Raw genomic sequence first — 20,252 nt, 5'->3', positions numbered from 1 at the left:
TAGATTCGAATTGTACAGACTTACTACGGTCTATTGTATAATAATGGACATGTAGAGTTCTGTGTAACATAGTCCGCAGTGTCTTCAGACAGCATAATTCCCAGTGATTTGCAAAAGATGGTCAGCCAAGTTGTTATTCTCTATAACTGTTGGATCAGAAGGAAAGTGAATTTCATAATCCTCCTCAACCAGGCAAAGCATTAATGTAGGGAAATGGAAGCTAGGGGGATGCCTGGAGATAATGAGAAAAATTACAGTGTATAAATGTTATATAGTGGTCATTACATTCTTTTATGTGTCCAAGTGAGTCAAAGCACCTAGATTGCATAGTGCCCATGTGGAAGTGAGCTCGTCAAGTGAGCTAGCCCATGAGCTTCCTCACCTCACTGTGGGAACACTGGGAGCACAGACGTATACTAGCATACCTCAATTTTACATTGGTTCTAGGAATTTGAGCTCAGGCTCTCTTTCCACTGAGCTATTTCCCTAATCCTGATTATTATATTTTAATCTGTTCAGAGTTCATCAGCTGCTGCTATGTTTGTCTCTGCCTCACCTACTGCCTGACACATGCTTGGTTATTTGACTGTGTTTTGCCATATTTTGAAGCAGACCTGAGCATCTTAATCTGGAGTGCATACATCTCCTTCATTCTGGAAGCCAGTGCAGTAGGGACAATGTGCAGTTCCCTCATCCCAGCTGAGGAATCTGAACACATCCCTAAGGGTACACATCCCTTTGTCTCAGGCTTTACTCCATTGAACAAAGATTTGGTGGTATTTAGGTTTACCAAAATATTATGTTTTATCTTTTACAAAACCTATATGTGATTTCTTCCTGTGTAAGATTTAAAAATACTGTCAGCTTCAAGTTGTCAACAGTTCCAGGGTACACTGGAGTTGAATAGCTTTGTTATACTATAAACTGGGTAAAGGACATATTTTATACATTTATAGTTCCTAATTTTAGTGCCATTTTGTGCTTTCTGTATTCATTTAATAAAACTTGAAAAGACATAAATAATTCATTGCAGCACTAGAATCGCAAGCACAGCTCCTGGCAGCGTGGCTTGGATTCCTATGGATGCAGGGATCCCATCTTGAGGCTATCCTGACTCAAGAGAAAGGAGAAATGGATACTGAACATGCAGAATGTTTTCTGGATGCAGGAGACTAGCATCACATGAGTTTTCCTGCCATCTTTATAATATTCCTCTGGACTTTCCAGGTCTGTTGCTTTGATTTAACAGAGAAGGAAACCAAAAGGCACCGAGAATTTCCTTGACTGGATTCACTGGAGAAGAGTACAGTCATCTGGTTGGCCTTTATTCTTAATCTTGATGCCACCCCTCAGGATGCACGGCCATGTTCAGTTTTCCATCAGTGTGTCATGATTTCATGCAGCATCTTTTACTTACTACGTATATTGAACTTTGTAAGATATCTTATAAAGTATCCTGTATTTTATCTTCTGTGAAATGCTGGAAAGATTCTGCTGAAAATATTGTTTATGCCACAGACTGGTAATAGAATAATTGAAACAACGATATCCTCAGATGACACACAGGAATGAACAGAGGTTGAAGAGAGAGTGATGGGGTAGACTAAGGTCAAACATTAAGAAAATATTAATCCATGGCACTGTGGAAAAATGTGATGCCTATTGGTGGGAAGAGTGTATATGAGTGTTTGTGTGTGTGTGTGTGTGTGTGTGTGTGTGTGTGCATGTGTGTGTGTGTGTGTGTAATTTGATGTTAATTCTGGCTTTAAAGCAACTAATTCTTTCATAATGAAGGCCACATCAGCATACATATAACTAAACACAAAATAGAGAAACATTTTAAAATAATGGTAGGATTAGATAGTATGAAGTGCATCAGGCCAGAGGAAAAAGAAGCCTCCTGGGAATAAAAAAATGTCAAGCAAGAAGGATGGATACTTTCACAGGAAGATAAATCTGGGATCACATCCCAGCTGCACTGTGGACATTTTGCACAACATCTAGATCTTAGTTTCCTTATTTCTAAAAGACTCATAAATAAGAAATGATGTGAAAAGACTGATGTGTCTTTTCCCCGAGGTGTTCTCTGAATCCAGTAAATAGCCATTTCCTTCACTTGCCTAAATAATTAAGAACTCTTTAATTAAGGAGTCAGTATTTGACATGTGTGTGGAGAATAATTTCAGTTTAACTAAGCTCATGGAACTAGTAATTAAGACAGTAAACATTTATAAATATCATCCATTACACTAGAATTTCATACTGTATGAACAAACTATTCTAAGGAGCATGTAAGCATTATATGGCCAATGTACCTAACATATTATTTGGATTAATATTAGCATTATTATTAATATTTGTTTTAACCATCATGCACACATAAACACTCATTTACACACACATTTGTGTCTCTGTGTATATGTGTGTATGTCTGTGTATCTCTGTATGTATATATGTATACATATATATCCATGTGTATATGTATGTATTATGTATATATATGTACATATATAAATATATATATGCATGCATGTGCACGTATGTGTATTTCCAGTGTTATGTTGCACATTAACTTTTGGTTGTAATTCCCATGAAGAGAAAAGTTCTGTCCAGATACATATTGTAAGGAGAAGTCTGTTTAGCAAAGTTAAGCAAGACAAAAATTTGACAGAGAAATAGTGTGAACCTCAAGGTAGAAAGCAATCTAGTGGGTACTGTGCTTTAAAGATTTAAAGACACTTTGTTAATATTTGTGAGGTGCACATATTCTTGTGGTAAGGTGATCCTTTTCACCATGAAAATCATGGTAGACTAGATCTTCCTTGTAAGGTAGTTCTTTCCACGATTCTCACAAAATGGTGAAGATTGTCAAGTTCATGGCTGAGCAATCCAGGAGGAGCAAGCCAGTAAGCAGCATTTGTCTGTGGCCTCACCTTTACTTCCTGCCTTGAGTTACTTTTCCTACTTCCTTTCATGATGGAGTATAAATTGTAAATTTAAATAAGTCTTTTCCTCCAAAAGTTGCCTTTTGTCAGTATTTCATAACACCCATAAAAAAATAAACCAGAACATCTGGAATCCCTATCCTGAGGAGTTGGAGACAGTGACTCACTGCCTAGCCAGCCTAGTGACCTCTGTATGTTCCAGTTCATCGAGAGATCTTGTCTTAAAAAATAAGGAGTAAAGTGAGTGAAGAAAATATTCAGCCCTGTCTTCTGGTCTTTATTGGCATTATGCACACACATACTTGTACACATTTGCACACACACACATATACATGGAAGCACAGATGCATGCATGTATGCACACATACATACATGCACCCATATACCTCCAAAAAGCAAAACAAAAACAAAAGCAAAAGAGGAGAAACAGGATGCCATCTGCCACCCTCAGGGACTTGGGAACTCAGAACACCTGTTAGTTGCTGGCAGACTATCTTATCTAAGAAATGAGGTTATGTGTAGAATTATCACTCAGAATTGTGTTTTAAAGCTAGGAAAAGATGTGAAGCTTGGACAGAACCTGAGTGTCTCTCACCTTCCATGCAGTTTGGTGCAACACATTTAGCCAGTGTTAATCTTCTGCATTGTATCCGTTACCTCCTGATCTCCCTGGAGAGGGGCAGCAGAGGGCATGATTAACACCAGTGATGGAAGCACTGTTACAGGCAATTGGAAAAGTCTGATCAATTCTCAATTCCAGGGCATCCTTTTCATCTTGTTTTTGTTATTGTTTTAGTCTTCTTAAATTTTAACAACTATAACTTTTTAAATGAATGAATTTATTATAATCTATTCACTTTGTACCCCAGAAGTAGCCCCTTCTTTTATCTCCTCCCAGTCCCCTCCACCCTCCCTCTTCTTCCCCTATGCCCCTTCCCTACTCCACTGATAGCAGAGGACCTAATCCTCTTCTATCTGACCCTAGTCTATCAGGTCTCATCAGGGCTGGCTGCATCATCTTCCTCTGTAGCCTGGCAAGGCTGCACCCCTCCCCCCCGGGAATGTTATCAAAGAGCCAGCCGTTGAGTTCATGTCAGAGACAGCCTCTTCCCCAGTTCTAGGGAACCTACTTGGAAACTGAGCAGCCTATGGACTTCCTTTGAACAGGAGGTCTAGGTCCTCTTCAGGCATGGTCCTTGGTTGGAGTACCTGTCTCTGCAGCCCATGTTTTCTGGCTCTATTGGTCTCCTGTGGAGTTTCTGTCCTCTCCAGATCTTTCTATCTCCCTCTTCTTCCATAAGTTTCCTGTACTCTGCCCAAAGTTTAGCTATGAGTCTTAGTATCTCCTTATATCATGATGAGTAGAGTGTTTCAAAGGACCCCCGTGGAAGGCTCCTGTCCTATTCCTTGTCTTCTTCTACTTCCAATGTCTATCCTGTTTGCCCTTCTGAGTGAGGTTTCAGCCCCTTCCCTAGGGTCCTCCTTGTTGTTTAGCTTCTTTAGGACTATAGATTTTAGTACACTTTTTTTTTAAAATAACAAATGAAATTCAGGATAAAATATAAGACAATTTTCCACTTAGCCCCCAAAATTGCTAATTTAAAAATAGCTTGCTATTTTCAACTCAATGTCAGATTCTTATTGTCAGTTGTATCCTACTGATATTGAATAGCTACATGCGGATGCTCTAAAAAGACATAAATATTAACAAATAATCTTTTACTTTCTTAGTTGAGTAAATTCACAGTATCTTCTAATAACTGTAGAAACAGTGGGGGCCATGTAGCACATATGTGTCACTGAAATCACAGTCCTGGGAATTTTGCTTCAGTTTATGTGGACTCCAGACTAATGATAGAGAATCCAGTTTCTGCTGATGATCAGAAGTTAGCACTGGGCATCTTGAAGTCTTTTAATATTGCAACCATTTTCCTAGGACATTTTGGAGTTGCAATGTTGAAGGTTCTTGGGCATTTAGGGTCCTGGATAGGCTCTTTTGTAGCCCAGGTTGACCTCAAATTCATTACATAGACAAGGATGAGCCTGACTTTCTCATCCTCCTGTGTCCATTTCCTTAGTGCTGGTATTATAGAGGTGTGCCACCATGCCCATTTTTTCAGTGCTATGGTTAAACCCAAAGCTTCATAAGTCTCCCATATGAGCTACATTCTCAACCACCATGTGTAGAGACAATGGTATATGGCACTTCATTGATAAAAGAGGCCAAGTACATTTTGTGCCATTGAGTTTATATAGTGACTTTCTTTGTGTTTAGATTACAAAGTTATCCAGTGTACACTGATCATTCTAAAGATCTATTACCATAATTACTGTAGACTCGGTAGACTAAAAAGCCAGAAATTTATTTCTCATAGATTAATTGTTTTCTTCCTGAACCTATCATGTGCTGAGGACCTACTTCCTGATCTGTAGGTAGCTTTCCACTTCTGGTTCCTCATATGGTAGTGACAGAAACAGAAGTGAAAAAATTAGTGAAGGAGGAAAACAGAGGAAAGGAGAGAGGAAGGTATCTCTCTTTAATCTTGGAAAACACTAGTACCAGATTTGTAGGCATCATATCCTGGAGCTGGCAGTCATAATAAGATAGCAGTGGTGAAATGTAGAGAAAGATTATTCCATGTGGCCACACATAGGGGTCAAAAGGCCTCCCCATTTCTCAAATCCAACAGGTCTTCTATTAAGACTGAAATAGAAGGCAAGATGTGAGAATAACTGTGAAGCTCTGGTCAGGGTGTGGTCCTGATCATTGCTAGTTCACTTCAAGTACTTCCTGCAAAGGTTTGACAAGTCATCATTGTGTGGCTTCTCATGCTGGGAGACAAATTCTTCCTTGGGCTGCTACCAGGCCTTTACTTCCCCTCACTATGAATGTCTGAGGAAATTCTAACTTCTCAGGGTCCATCGTTTCAACCACAGTAAAAAAAATAATTCAAACACAATGGGTGAACCTTCAAAAACAAACTCAACAAATATCATGACACTGGGTGATACATATTAAATGTATTAACTTTCAGAGACACACAAACATCCTATGTTCAACTTTCCCCACACCATGTTTTTATTCCAGAAGGTAAATAGGTAATAGTATTTGGTATGCTCATCATTTCTACCTTCTCCATCCTCCTTGTCGTCATTGTCTTTCTCCTACTTTTCTGCCTGAGGTAGGGGTTTTCTATTTTTTATTTATTTTTTAATATTTTTTAAAAATAATTTTATACATTCACTTGTATCCCAGCTGTAGCCCTCTCCCTCTTTCCCTCCCAATCCTCCCCTCCCTCCCTCATCTCCTCCCTGCCCCCTTCCAAGTCCACTGAGAGGGGGTGTCCTCCTCTCCTTCCATCTGGCTCTAGCTTATCAGGTATTTCAGGATGGTTGCAATGTCCTTATCTGTAGCATAGCAAGGCTGCTCCTCCCTCAGTGGGGAGGGGAAGCTCATGAGTTCATGTCAGAAACAATTCCTTTCCTCCTTACTAGGGAACCTACTTGGATACTGAGCTACCATGGGCTATGTTTGAGCAGGGCCCTCTTGGCTTCCTTTGGTCTGTGAATTGCAGCATTGTTATCCTGTACTTTATGGCTAATACGACTTATAAGTGAATACAAACATGTGTCTCTCTGGGTGTCCGTTACTTTATTCAGTCTAATATTTCCTAGTTCCATCCATTTTCCTGCAAATTGCATGATGTCTTTTTCTTTTAATAGCTGAGTAGTATTCCATTGTGTAAACATATCACAATTTTTTTTTATCAGTCTCTGGTTGAGGGACATCTAGGTTGTTTCCAGTGTGTGGCTACTATGAATAAAGCTGCTGTGAATGTAATTGAGCAAGTGCCCTCCACAAGAAATCTTTACCTTTTCTCAATAATGCAAAAATAGATATTGCAAAAGATTTTGAGAGACAATATGAAAGCCCTGAGGTTATACATGGAAACAAAAGTCATTGGTAATATTCAGTAGCACTTCCCCTTCAAAGTCCTTTGGCTTCCTACTTTGTTATGACATCAACAACTACAGGAGTACCCAAGCCAAAATAAAATTAAAAAAAAAAGTGACAAGTAAACTAGAATCTTTGTGGAAATATCGGTAAAACAGCAAAAGCTCTCTTTACATGTATGTGTAGTTCAAAAAGAAAATTAGCACTGTTATATTCATTACCCCTACAGCGCAAAGGCTTGCATTTCTTTCAGCAATTAGAAAGATACTCCTTTTTCTCCTCCTCCTCCCTCCTCTTATCTCTCTCTCTTTCTCATAATATTGGCTAGATATTTATGAGTATACATGCACAAGTATGTGTATGCATGTGTTATGGGATCCTACCAGATATGATCACTCTGAAACAGTTTATAGGCCACTGTGTTTGTGAATCTTTGTTCCAGATGGTCAGGACTAAACCCAGGTATTCAGGACCTAAGTGTAGCCCAGAGCAATTAGAGAAAGGGGCTTTTAAAGGCAAAAGAACCTATCCTGGAATCTCTGTCTGCAGCTACATGTAAGGAGGAGGTGGCAGAGGAGTTGTTACACGTTTCGCAAGCAGGGAGTTTAACAGAAGCTAGAATAATCTAGCTGGGACGTTTTGTCCTCAGGTTCCTAGAATAGAGTTGGGTAATTTTCCATGGGATTCTCCATCATAGAGATCAACTATTAGTTAAACTTGAAATGATAATCAGGAAGAATAGAAGATGGAGGAACATCTGCACTGTCTTACTCTGTCACACATGCAGAGGCCAGAGGTACTTATCAGCTGTTTATCAGTGAACCTATACCTCACTACCTCACCTGGGCTAGCTGGCTAGTAAGCCCTAGAGAGCCTCTGGGTTTTGGCCCCAGCATAGAATATATGTGTATCTGCACCCAACTTTTTATGTATGTCTTGGGGATGGAATTCAGGTCCTCATGCTTGCACAGCAAGCATTACTGGATGAGACATCTCCCCAGCACCATATGTGCTCTTGGCTGCAGTCGAAAGCAGGTCGCCAGGTATTTAACTTGGGTTTCATTTACTTGGAGCCAGACCTCAAAGTTTGCAGCAAACAGCAAGGGGTTTGGTCTCAGTTTACTAAATTACTCCCTTTAGTGTGAAAAATCTTTCTGCCTACCTTTCTTTTTCTTTTCTGCTCTCACTCCCATTGTATTCCAAGAACCCCTTTCAAAACTGCAAATATTGTTTTTTTCCCTATGGGGCAATCACTGCCTGAACAATTTTTAATTTCCAGATCCACCTGCCCAATAATGTCCAGTAAGAGATGAAAGAAAAATATGTGCAGGAGAGAGGAGATTTTGATATAATGTGATTCTGCCAAAGGCTGATATCAAAGTTACACAGCCTCTACTGAGATCCAAATCTCAGGACAGTGAAATAAAAAAGACACATACAAACTGCTTTTATGCTACTTTTCCATGGAGCCTGTCATCTCCTCTAAAATTATCAGTTGTGGAAATAGGTGATCTTCGAAGGAGACTGCTTACCTGATTGAGACGCTGGAGTTTATCTACTGGTACAGACACTTGTATCTGGGGATAAGCCTGAAAAGTTCTGAAAGATGATACTATAAAATATAGCCACAGCAACTTTCTGGTCATCATTTGGTCCTCATGAAACCAGCACCAAGCAGAACCTGCCCCTGGTTAATTGCAATTGTAAAAGACTGTGAGGCTGGGGGAGTTACCAAGCTGACCATCAGCATCAGATAAGCTATCAAAGAAGTAACAGCAAGTACCACTCTCCACCACCTTATAATTCTTTCCTCACCCCTCCTGATAGGCTGATGGCATGGAGCTGTGGACTCCTTCATGCTGATACTTCATGTGCTCCTCTGTCACCCTTTAGTCTGAAAATGAAGAGCCCTAAGTTCAGCTGTGGTAGTCAGCTTAGTCAACTTTCAGTTGCAATGACTTTCCAGTGGCCCTTAAGTAAGAGTGTGCCTTAGAATTCCTTGAGTTCCCATTGGTAGCAGTGAGCAAGACATTCAGATACCACATACATATAACTGGGACATTATACTCTGGAGGCAGAAGGATTGAGATTCTGAGGCCAAACAGGCAAAATAGTAAGACTTTCTTTCCAAAACACTAACAAAATATTTGAAATTCAGTAAATGAATTCCCACATTGTGACAGTATGTTGGATTAAACAGGTCTTGTGCTGTCTTTGTGTGTGTGTGTGTGTGTGTGTGTTTCTGTGCGTTTGAATGTGTGTGTGTGTGTATGAGTATATGTGTGTGTGTATGTGAAGTATACGAATGTATGTGGTTTATGTGTACATTTGTGTATGGATGAGTGTGCTGTACATATACAGAGTCCAGATGATATGCTCATGTGTTCTCTTCTATCATTCTCTGCCTTGGTCCTCTGAGGTAGGCCCTTTTGCTGAACTATAAGCTTGCGGATTTTAACTAGGCTGATAGCCAGCCAGTCTCAGCAACTCTCTGGTATCTTCCTCCTTTAGTAGTGGCATTATGTGCATAAATGGGACCACACCAAGCTCATAATGTGGGTGCTGAGACACAAATAATGGTCTTCACGCTTGTGCAGAAAATACTCATTTTTAAATGAGATTCCAATTTTAGTTTTGAAATTAAAATATAATTACATTATTTCTTTTTTCCCTTTCAACCCTCCAATATATCCTATATTTTCCCCATTTCTCTTTCTCAAATTAACAACCTCTTTTCTATAAATTGTTCATTTTATAAATTTGTTCATACATGTGTGTATTTGTGTATTGTATACAATGTATACATACACACTTCTGTATGTGTTCTTATGTGTGTATGTGTGTGTGTGTGTTTGTATTAAACCTCTCCAGTCTGTACAGTGTTCACTGAATGTAGTTGATTTCGGGGCTGACCATTTGATAGTGGATACCAACTGAGGGGCACTTCCCTGCAGAAGACTCTTTCTCCTGCTCTCAGCATTCCTTAGTTGCCTCTAGTTCCTTGCCTAGGGTTGAAACCTCATGAACTGTCCCATTCCATGTTAACAGGTCTGTTGGTGTTGTCCTTGTTTGTTTCTTATTTAGCCATGTAGGTGAGCCTCCGTGGTTGTAACTTCCCTGACATTCTTAGCAGACTCAATTTCACAGGAAACTTTCTGTTCCTCTGACTCTTACACTCTTTGCTCCATCTCTTCCATGATGACCTCTGAGCCTTGGGTGCTGGAGTCTTTTTGTAGATGTATCATTTGGGCCTGGGTGTTCTGTAGTTATTTGTTCTCTAATTTAATCAGTTGTGGTCTTCTGTGATGGGTTCTCTGTCCCTTTCAAGGAATTTTTTATTTGATGAGAGGTGAGGACTTCAATTATCCATGTGTACAAGAATAAATACTTAGAATAGAGTTAGGAAAGATCATGCTGGTGGTTTTATGTTTTCCACCAAGATCCCTGACCACACCAGCCCTGGGTACTGAGCAAGGCAACAAATGCTCCTAACCACTGAACCATATCTTCAGACAATGTGAAAATTTTTTTTTTCAAATAAAGAGAAAAATGAAGTACATATATAGCTAGACTGTGATGGTTCATTCTTATTAAAACTGAAACTTACATAGGTATAGAGTGTGGCCTACAAAACAAGCATGGATCTTGGAATGCAATTCCATTTCAGACTAATTTCTAACTACTAGGTGAATAGATGATTTGAAGATTTATTTCTCTGTTTTTCCTTTCCGGTATTAGTATTTTTAATTTAGTTTTTTAAAAAGCTTTTTAAAATTATGCTGATAACATTATATGCTTAGTGTAATAACTGTCCTCAAATAATGTTGACAATTATTTCAGTACAACATCTCTCCTTCCAGGAGAGGATTGCCAGTTATCTTACAGCTCACAGTGAATATAGATGTGTTGGAAACTGGAACTTTATGTTATTATTAATATTTAAATCTTTGGGTGTCATCCTTGCAACTTATTTTATTTATAAAATTTAGGTGAGCACAACGATAGGGAGAGAAACATCCTAAAAAATAGTGTTTGGTACTTAAACAACAACAACAACAACAACAAAACCCTGTAAGACCTGAGAGGACTTGTCACCCAAATTGGATCAGTACCAGAGAAACTAGGGTCTTCATGGTTTTGTTCGTTTTGTTTTGCCTTGTTTTTTTGTTGCTATTGTTGTCATTCCCCAAATGCCTGAGTGGAGAAGCCTGCATATTTCTGTTTACATGGTTTGGTACTCTAGAGCTCACTGAACTTTCTTCTCTCTTCAGACATTTGCAGGAAACATGAACGCTGACAGTGTGGTTCACCACAAGCTGCTGCACTCTGTGAAAGCCCGCTTTGTTCGCTTTGTGCCCCTGGAGTGGAGTCCAAATGGAAAGATTGGCATGAGAGTGGAGGTCTACGGATGCTCCTACAGTAAGTACCCACATGTACCAAGTCACAGAGCTGTGTGGGTGAATGTCGTTGCCTACGGAATGCCAGATTATTTATATTGAGAATTACAATTTGTGTGTGTGTGTGTATGTGTGTGTGTGTGTGTGTGTGTATGCAAAAGGTAGCCAGTTAGCAACCTCCAATATTCCTGAAGAACATGGTCCATCATTTGACTCAGGAATTTTTCCCTTGGTCTGGGAATTTCCAGCTGAACCTATGCTAGCTGAGCAGTGACCCACAGAGGTCTTATCATTTCCGTTTTCCCACTGCTGGGACTACAGGTGTGTACTATAATATCCAACTTTATTTGGGCTCTGGGAATAAAATTCAGGTCTTCATGGTTGCAAAGCAAGCACATTAGAAGCATAGCTATTTCCCCAGCTTGTAGTTATCTCATTTTATTCTTAACTTTGTGTGTGTGTGTGTGTGTGTGTGTACCTCAGCTGAAAAGTAGAAAGTTTCTTATACTCTGTAGAGTTCTCTATAGGGATGAGGCAATAATGAAATAAAACATCAACAAAAGTTCAAAGCTAAGACCCCTTGGGTCTTAGAAAACCATTTGCCACTTGCAATCTGAAATAGCTACACTCAGCTTTTTCCTGGAAGTGTTGTGAAATATTGTCATGCTCTTCTTCTACTCAAGACCCATGAAAGGAGCATTTGTTTCATTCTTCACTCTGAAAGAAGAGGAGGTTTCTACCCAGGGTAACTCATAGTATTCTCTTCTTCTGCAGTCATGGTATCAGTGTGTTATCCTGAGAGTTGTTGATAGTGAATTTGAAATAGGGATCCATCTTGAAGTAAAGGAGGCTATAAACATGGGCAGAACTGATAAGAGTTCTAGAACACTGGTTCTCAACCTTCTTAATGTTGCAATGCTTAATTCAGTTCCTCTTATTGTGGTGACTTTCAACCATTAAATTATTTTCATTGTTACTTAATAAATGTAATTTTGCTACTGATATGAACTATAATGTAAATATCTGATATGCATATCTGATATGACCTCTGTAAAAGGACCCTTGTACTTGCCCCTCAAAAAGATCACTGCCCAGAGTTTGAGAGCCACTATTCTGGAGGAAGGAGTCATGTAAAAGGCCTGATACTCTAATTCTCTCTTGTAGGCAAGGTGCTGAATCTGCAAACTGGGTCATTATGGATTAACTTTCTTCTTTTAAATAGTGACATTCTCCTGCTGATGTTATAACAATATCCAATAACACTTAAGTGGTGAACACACTCAATCGGCATGCTTTTTATGAAACATAGTTATCTTAGCTCCGTTTCCTATTGCTGGGACAAAATTTCTTGCATGTTAAGGGAGAAAAATGTTAATTATATCAGCTCACAATCTCAGGCTACCGTACATCACTGCCGGGCAGTCAATGTGGCAGAAAGTTGAAGGGGCTAGTCACATCACACTCACAGTTAAGAGCAGAGAGTGATGATACATTGCACACATGATAGTGCTCAACTGGTTTCATCCCTCCCCTCAATCCAGATCATCCTGCTCAGACAATGTTGTCATGCAGAGTGGGTGTGTCCTCCCACAGACAGGCCTACAGCCCAACTTAATCTAGACAATCAATATCTGGGACTCCCTTCACAGATGACTTTTTGCTTTCATGTTGGCAATTAAAATGATCACAACAGTTCAATGAATTACTGTTTGGGGACATAGAAAGACCTCACTTGTGACATACTAGTGTTGTTCATCAAAGCTGGGTCAAAACAGCTCATGCCTCAGAAAACTTTGAAGTGCTTCCTGTGAATGCACTTGCTTCTACAATGAGATATGCACTGAATTAAGATTTCTGGGAATAAGTCCTCTACTCAGATGTAGCAAATGGGCAGCTCAGTATCCATGTGGGTCACCTAGTAAGGGGACTAGGGGCTGTCTTTGACATGCACTCTTTTGTCTGCTCTTTGATAATTTTCTCTGGCGAGGTGGCCTTTCCAGGTCTCAGAGGAAGTGGATGCAAAGTAGTCCTGAAGAGACATGATAGATTGGAGTCAGTTGGTAAGGGAGGAGGGCTTGTCGTTTTTGAGGTTTAGGGAAAAAGGAATAGGGAGGAAAGGGAAAGAAGTTGTGACTAGGAGGAGAAGAGAGATATAAAGTGAATAATTAATAAAAAATATCAAAAAAGATTTCTGGGAATGAAAACACAAAATATTAAATATTAATGATTCCTACATAAACTATAGGCTAATGTGTATCTGTCAGAGAAATGGAGTCCTGAAGGGAAGAGATTAACAGGGGAAATGACTGTATTTATCATGAGAAGACATTTTTAGAAAGAGTATGATTTATGAGGGAAGCATGACAGCCTATCCAAAAAAAGAACTTTGCTGCCTGTGAGTCTGGGGCCTTCAATTCTCTCTGTACCTGATCCCTTAATGAGGACCTTTTGTCTCTCCTAGGATGCTTCTGTGGTTCTCGTTTATATTTACTTACTTATTATCTAAGAAACCTCATAATGGAAAAATACTGATAAAGCTTATTTATGTTTTTCTAATGCCATCCCTTTGTACCTAATAATTTCATTTACATTTTAGTATGCGCACACACACAGACATACAATGGTGTACATGTGGATATTAGAGGACAACTTGTCAGGAGTCTGTTTCCTCATTTTACCGTGTGGATCCTGAGGACTGAGCTCAGTTCGTAAATCTTGGCAGCAGGAATGTTTACCCACTGAGGGGTTATTTGCCAGAGGACTTTTATTAGTCTTTCAAGTGTCTCCATACTTTAACTTTTACCCAGCATGCTATTTCTCATTATTTTTATACCTTTTGTTCACTCATAGGGTATGCCAACCCAAAAGATTAGAGTTTCAGTTAGATTACAGATATCATATATGTGTGTAAGCTGGTTCACGTGTCTCTGCAGTGTTACCAGTACATGTATGGGCATGTATCTAAAGGCCAGAGGTCAATTTCAGCTATCCCCCAAAAGGTACTGCCCATTTTGCTTCTGTGAGACAAGGTGTACCACTGACCTGTGGCTTGACATGTGGGCTAGGCTGGCCGGCCAGTGAACCTAGGTATCAGCCTGTCCCTCTCTCCCAGTGCTGGGCTCACAAGCACATACCACCACCCTTAGCCTTCTCACATGGGTTCTGGAAGTCAAACTAATTCCCTTGTGTTTGCAAGAACTATCTCCTCTGCCTATAAGCTGCCAGGTCAAAAGGTATCTTTGAGCAACATTTTAGCTTTATCTAATGATAGACTAAGGAATGACTTATGAAAGTCATAATCTATGCTAACAAATTAACCTCTCCCCAGAAAACATGTCCATTTTTTTCTGAAGTAGAAAGATACCCACAATCTTGGTTCAATCCAAGATGTTTCTGACTTTGAGGGAATCCAGGCCTTCCCTCTCCATTGAAGGTACTCCTATATCTGGTGACTTATCTCAGGGAATAGAATTCTTTCTGTAAAACTGGCCATGAATGGGTGTCAGCCACCTTGGGAACTATTCAAGACAGAGTGAGCTTCCTAGTTGTGTATTCATAGCTAGAACTGGTTTCCCACAACCTACACATGTCTTTCTGTATAAAAACCCAAGTCTTCACCATGGCTTCTGCAGCCAGTCTGTTCACTCCTCTGTTCATATGATACATTGGCTGAGTGAACTTGGGGCAGCAAAAGGTTTATTTAGTTTATAAGTTTATGTCATGGAAGATTGTCAAAGAAGCAGCTCAAGGCCGGAACCTGAAGCAGAAACTGAAAAAGAATGCATGCAGTAATTACTGGTTTACTACCTGGCTCATTTTCACTTGTCTTCCCTAAACAGCCCAGACTCAACTGCCCAAGGATAGCACTGTCCATTGTGGAAGTGGCCCTTTTTCGTGAATTCACCCTCAAGAAATTGCCACATGAACATGCCCACAGGCAGAGTACATGAAGGCTACTCTTCTCAGGCATGTCAAGTTTACAATCCAAGCTAGACACCTCAGGCACCCCATTCTACCATCTCTGTATCCATTTTGCCCCTGAATTGTTCCCATTAACAAAAAAACCTACCATATATGTCACTTATTCCCCTGACTGCCTGATTCAGTAATATAATTGAGACTCCACAAGCAAAATTCCCAGTGAACATTGCTCCTATAACTTCCTTCCTTCCCCTCCTCTTTCCCTACCTTCCATCCACATCCCTCATCCCCTTTTCCCTTCCATCCGTACCCTTATCTTCCTCCCACTATTTTTCTTTTTCTGGTAATTAAAAAGTTATTATTATTATTACTATTACTATGTTTTTACAATTTATTCATTTTTTATCCCGATGTAGCCCCCTCCTAATTCTCTTCTCAGTCCTACCTTCTCTCTCTCTCTTCACACATATCCCCTTCCTACCATCCACTGAAAGGTAGAGTTCTCCTCTTCTACCATCTGACCCTTGGTTATCAAGTCTCATCAGGACTGCCTGGATCCTCTTCTGTGGCCCCACAAGGCCACATCACCAGGCTAAATATCACTCAGAATGGCAAACAGAATAGACACCAGAAGTGGTGCAAGAGAGGAAGCAGGACTGAAACCTAAAACAGAGGTCTTCTGAAATGCTCCACCCACCAGTGGATCAAGGCCAATGCTGAGATTCACAGCTAAACTTTGGGCAGAGAACAAAGAATCTTATGGAAGACAGAAGGACATGGAGAGGACAGGAGTTCCACAAGGAGACCAACAAAGCTAAAAAAAATCTGGGTCTTGGGGGGCCTGCAGAGACTGCAGCACCAACCAAGGACCATGCATGGAGAGAACCTAGAACCCTCTCTCAGATGTTGCCTATAGGAAGTTTAGTCTCCATGGTGATCCCAAATAAGGGAGCAGGGGCTGTCTCTGTAATGAACTTGGTTGCTTGTTCTTTCGTCACCTTCCCCTATTTTAACTTTCTTTCCTGGACTCTTGCCCACAGACCTCAACAAAGTACAGTAAGATGTCTCAGTGGATAAAAGCTATTGCTACAAAGCCTGATGACATTTGTTGTATGGAATCCTTGAAACATATGGTGGAAGGAGAGATCCAACTCCCAAAAGTTGTCCCATGGTGCACATCCCTCTCAGACATAGAAAATAGTAAATATTGATAAATTAGGCTAGCCTAATTGTTGATCAACCATCATGGATGATTCATTGTCCTTGTCTGTGCTAAGATTATAGGCATGGACCGCCATGTCTGTCTTTTTGCAGAGGATCTTGGAATTGAGTTCAGGTCCATAGACTTGGGTGGTAAGTTCGTTACTGATTGAACTGTCTTCAGAGCCTCCTTGAAAACTTTCTAACATCACATATAGCCACATTCAACACATGAACTGTGCTTAAAACATACACACACACACACAAATGGCAACTGACTTTAACATTAACTCCACTTGTTACCTTGGGTAATCTTTTTTATTAATTTTTATTTTTTATATTAATCACAGGTTATTTACTTTGTATCGAAGACGTAGCCCCCTCCCTCATTCCCTACCAATCCCACCTTCCCTCTCTCATCTCCTCCTTGCTCCTTTCCAAGTCCACTGCTAGGGGAGGTCCTTGGGAAAAGACATTCAGCTACAAAGGAAAGATCTTTAAAGGATTTAACTCTGCCCTCTCTCTTGGCAGCCCTTCGCTTGACACTTACTTGAAAATCCTGCTCTCTTGAACTGATCTTCCTAAACGGTTATTAGCAAATTGCAAAAAGTGTTCTGGAAAAAAAGATGCTGGCTTACTTTGGGTAATTTTAAGTCCTTTATAAAAATAGAAACAATAATTTTCCTTGCTTTATGGTTGCAATTCCTAGAAGTAGTATTTGGGATGTGATTAATCCTCAAATAACCTCTGTTCATTAGATATTTAGGCCACATGTTCCTTATTCTTTCCTTTCTATTCAGGTATACATCTTTTTTGGTATGTTAGAGAAGGGTGATTGGGATTTTACATTCCCAGTCCTAAAGAATTTTGACACCTTTCATAAAACCGTCTAGAGACTTGAAATTACATTAAATTTTCTCTAGGGCTTCTGTTTGAATTTCTTTATGTATGGGAAGCTAATTAATTTTAAAAAAGCATTATAAATTCTGATAAAGCATAATGATCTTCAGCCTCCCTAGACTCATTAAGAATTGCAATCCTCTTTTTGTACCCCAGTTTGCTCCCTCTACACAAGACCTTGCTTCTAACTGATTAATTACTGCCTAGTGATAGCATCCAAAATTCATCACTTTCTGAGCCAAAGTCATGTTCTCTTTCCCCAAATAAATCCCTTATCATCATCTGTGCTCCAGCTGCCTTCTTTGCAGTTGGTCTTAAGATCCAGAGTCATTTTTCAAAAGTAGCAGAAGTCATGGAAGTTTTAAATTTCAAATTTGGGATACTAAGGTTAGTAGAGTGCTATCGTGGGATGGCTAGGAGGCCTTGAACACAGCTAGGCCACCCTTGCACGTGTATGGAACAGGAAGACAGTGGTCAGATATGAAACATGGAGGACCCAGATTCCACCCAGTAAATCTGACACTGAGTAACCAGAGCCCGACATTCTTGCCAGATTGTTGTAATTCCTTCACTGAGAAGAGGAGAAGACAGAAGTCCAGAAGACCATTGAGGGGTCTTCCTCTTAGAAATGACTGAAAAACCTGAGAGGATAAACATGCAGATCCATAAGGTAACTGAAGTGTGGTACACAAAAACACTAAGGACTTCTGTCTTAACCCATGGCTTCTTTAAATGTTTCTAATTGATTGAGAATCTGAATTTATATGTTAGTCCAATGTTTTTCCATGCTGTCTTTGGGCTATGGAGGTGTAGGAGACAAACCATGTCCTGTAAAAATGTGGACTGTCATAGTAATGGGAAGAGAGACTGCTTCTGACATGAACTGATTGGCCTGCTCTTTGATCACCTCCCCCTGAGGGGGGAGCAGCTTTACCAGGCCACAGAGGAAGACAATGCAGCCACTCCTGATGAGACCTAACAGACTAGGATCAGAAGGAAGAAAAAGAAACCCTACCCTACCAGTGGACTTGGGGAGGGGAGTGTGTGGAGAAGGGGGAGGAGGGGAGGGGTTGGGAAGGGAGAAGGGGGTAACTAGAGGGGGGGATATAAAGTATAATTAAAAATAAAAAAGAAAGTAAAATAATAAAGTAAGATTTACAACTTTGAAAAAAAAATGTGGACTGTCAGAAGCTGGCATAGGAACGCTCATGGCTGGGAGAGAACAGTCAGTAAGTGTTGCCCTGAAAATAGGAGGACCTGAATTGTATCCCTAGAACCCAAGTTTAGAAAAATGGTGAGCAGGTTCCTCCATGGAGTGGAGGCGTAGTCATGCAGAACCCTTGGGCTGCTAATCAGCATATCTACTAGCCTCCTTGTGAACTCCAATCTAGTGAGAGATCATGTTTCAAAATCTTGGATAGAACCTGAGGAACAATACCCAGGGTTATATCCTCTTACTTCCACATACAGTGTGCATACAGGTGCTCCATTAATGCACACAAACAGCTACACACATGTACACACACACACCACAGCACACACATAGACACACAGATACACAAAACAAACACCACAAAGCAAAACTAAACACTGTTTATAACTCTGGAAGTTGAAGAAACCAAGTCTGTGTAGGTAAAGCTGGGGAGGATGAAGAATATCCACAGAAGCCAGTCTGTCCTGACTAACGAATGCCTCATGGATGAGATCTGTGCTTGGCCCTGAAGCTCTGCTTGCCTTATGCTAACAATGGTTACTTAAAAGAAACCAGCCATTCTGCAGCCAGTTTCCACACAGAGTCCAGAGCCTTGCCTGACAACATGGTTTACCTTTTGTCCCTGTTGAAGTGGTCACTTTAATGATGTATATATTGACCCACTGGCTACAATCCTAAGCATCGAGGCAGAGTCATGAAGAAGACCATAGGATGTATCCAAAAAGATGAAATCATGGAAATTTTTTATTTTTTATTTTTGTGTTCTGTGTATGTAGTGTGTGTGTGTGTGTGTGTGTGTGTGTGTGTGTGTGTGTGCATGCTTATGAGTATGTGTAGTACAGTGTATCTGTGTGGTAGATGTGCATGAGAGTATAAGCTCACTTATGAGTGTGGAACCAGAGAACTCAAGCATCCTGTTCCATCACTGTCTTGGTCTCCTGAGAAAGGGTCTTTTACCGAGCATAGCACTGGATTGACTTTAAGTAATCCTTTTTGACCCTCCTATCTCTGAACTCTGCAAGACTGTATTAACAGACATACAAATGGCTATATTCCCTTTCATTATTTTTTTACGGTGGTTTCTGGAGACCTGGAACCTTTTTCTTGTGAAACAAATCCTTGTATCCATTGAGTCACCCTTAACCTTTCAACTGGCTTTTTAAATGGGAATGGAAGAGCTGAACTCAGGTTCTCATACTTTCTGAACAAGCATTTTACTGAGCATACCATCTCCCAGGCTGATGGCGTGTGTTTTCAGGAAAAGCCATATCTACAAAAGAAAAAAAAAAATAACTTGCAGCTTTCTGCTCCAATTTTGACACTCAAATGAATGGCTTTCCTGAGCACCTTCATGCTACATCTGACAAGAACACTGAGAATGGAGTAAACCAAAGACACAGCCAAAGACTGTGTGATGCCCTTTCCACAAGGGCTGCTTTCCTACTGTCAGCCTTGCCCCAGTCATCCCTTTTCTTCCGGTGATATGTGAAAAATTACTTATGAACAATTTCCTCCTTAATGAAACCTTTGTCCATGCCTAAGAGTATTCACTTCTCAAGACTATCCACATTGTTATTTTCATTTGAAGTCTTGTCTCCCAGTTTGCCTCACAGTGTCCTACTCCATTATTCCTATCCCTTAATAGTTATTTACATCTTATTGTTTTACTCTCACAAGGCCCTGTTAGAGTAATGAATTGTAAGAACAGCAACACTTCCCTT

At 40.1% G+C, this 20,252-nt stretch overlaps 1 protein-coding gene across 2 annotated transcripts in view; it reads left to right on the top strand.

The window, feature by feature from the left end:
• Window positions 1–20,252, top strand: part of LOC110560660 (contactin associated protein family member 5) — a 755,447-nt gene that overhangs the window by 278,409 nt on the left and 456,786 nt on the right. For both annotated transcript variants that reach the window (XM_060371591.1, XM_060371592.1), the window contains exon 4: window positions 11,172–11,319. In XM_060371591.1, coding sequence (XP_060227574.1) covers window positions 11,172–11,319 — 148 coding nt within the window. The remainder of the gene's footprint in view (window positions 1–11,171; window positions 11,320–20,252) is intronic.

This window comes from Meriones unguiculatus, chromosome 18, assembly GCF_030254825.1.
Source record: "Meriones unguiculatus strain TT.TT164.6M chromosome 18, Bangor_MerUng_6.1, whole genome shotgun sequence".
Taxonomy (NCBI): Eukaryota; Metazoa; Chordata; class Mammalia; order Rodentia; family Muridae; genus Meriones; species Meriones unguiculatus.
The sequence above is the reverse complement of the archived record's forward strand: the minus strand, read 5'-3'. Positions and strand labels throughout refer to the sequence as shown.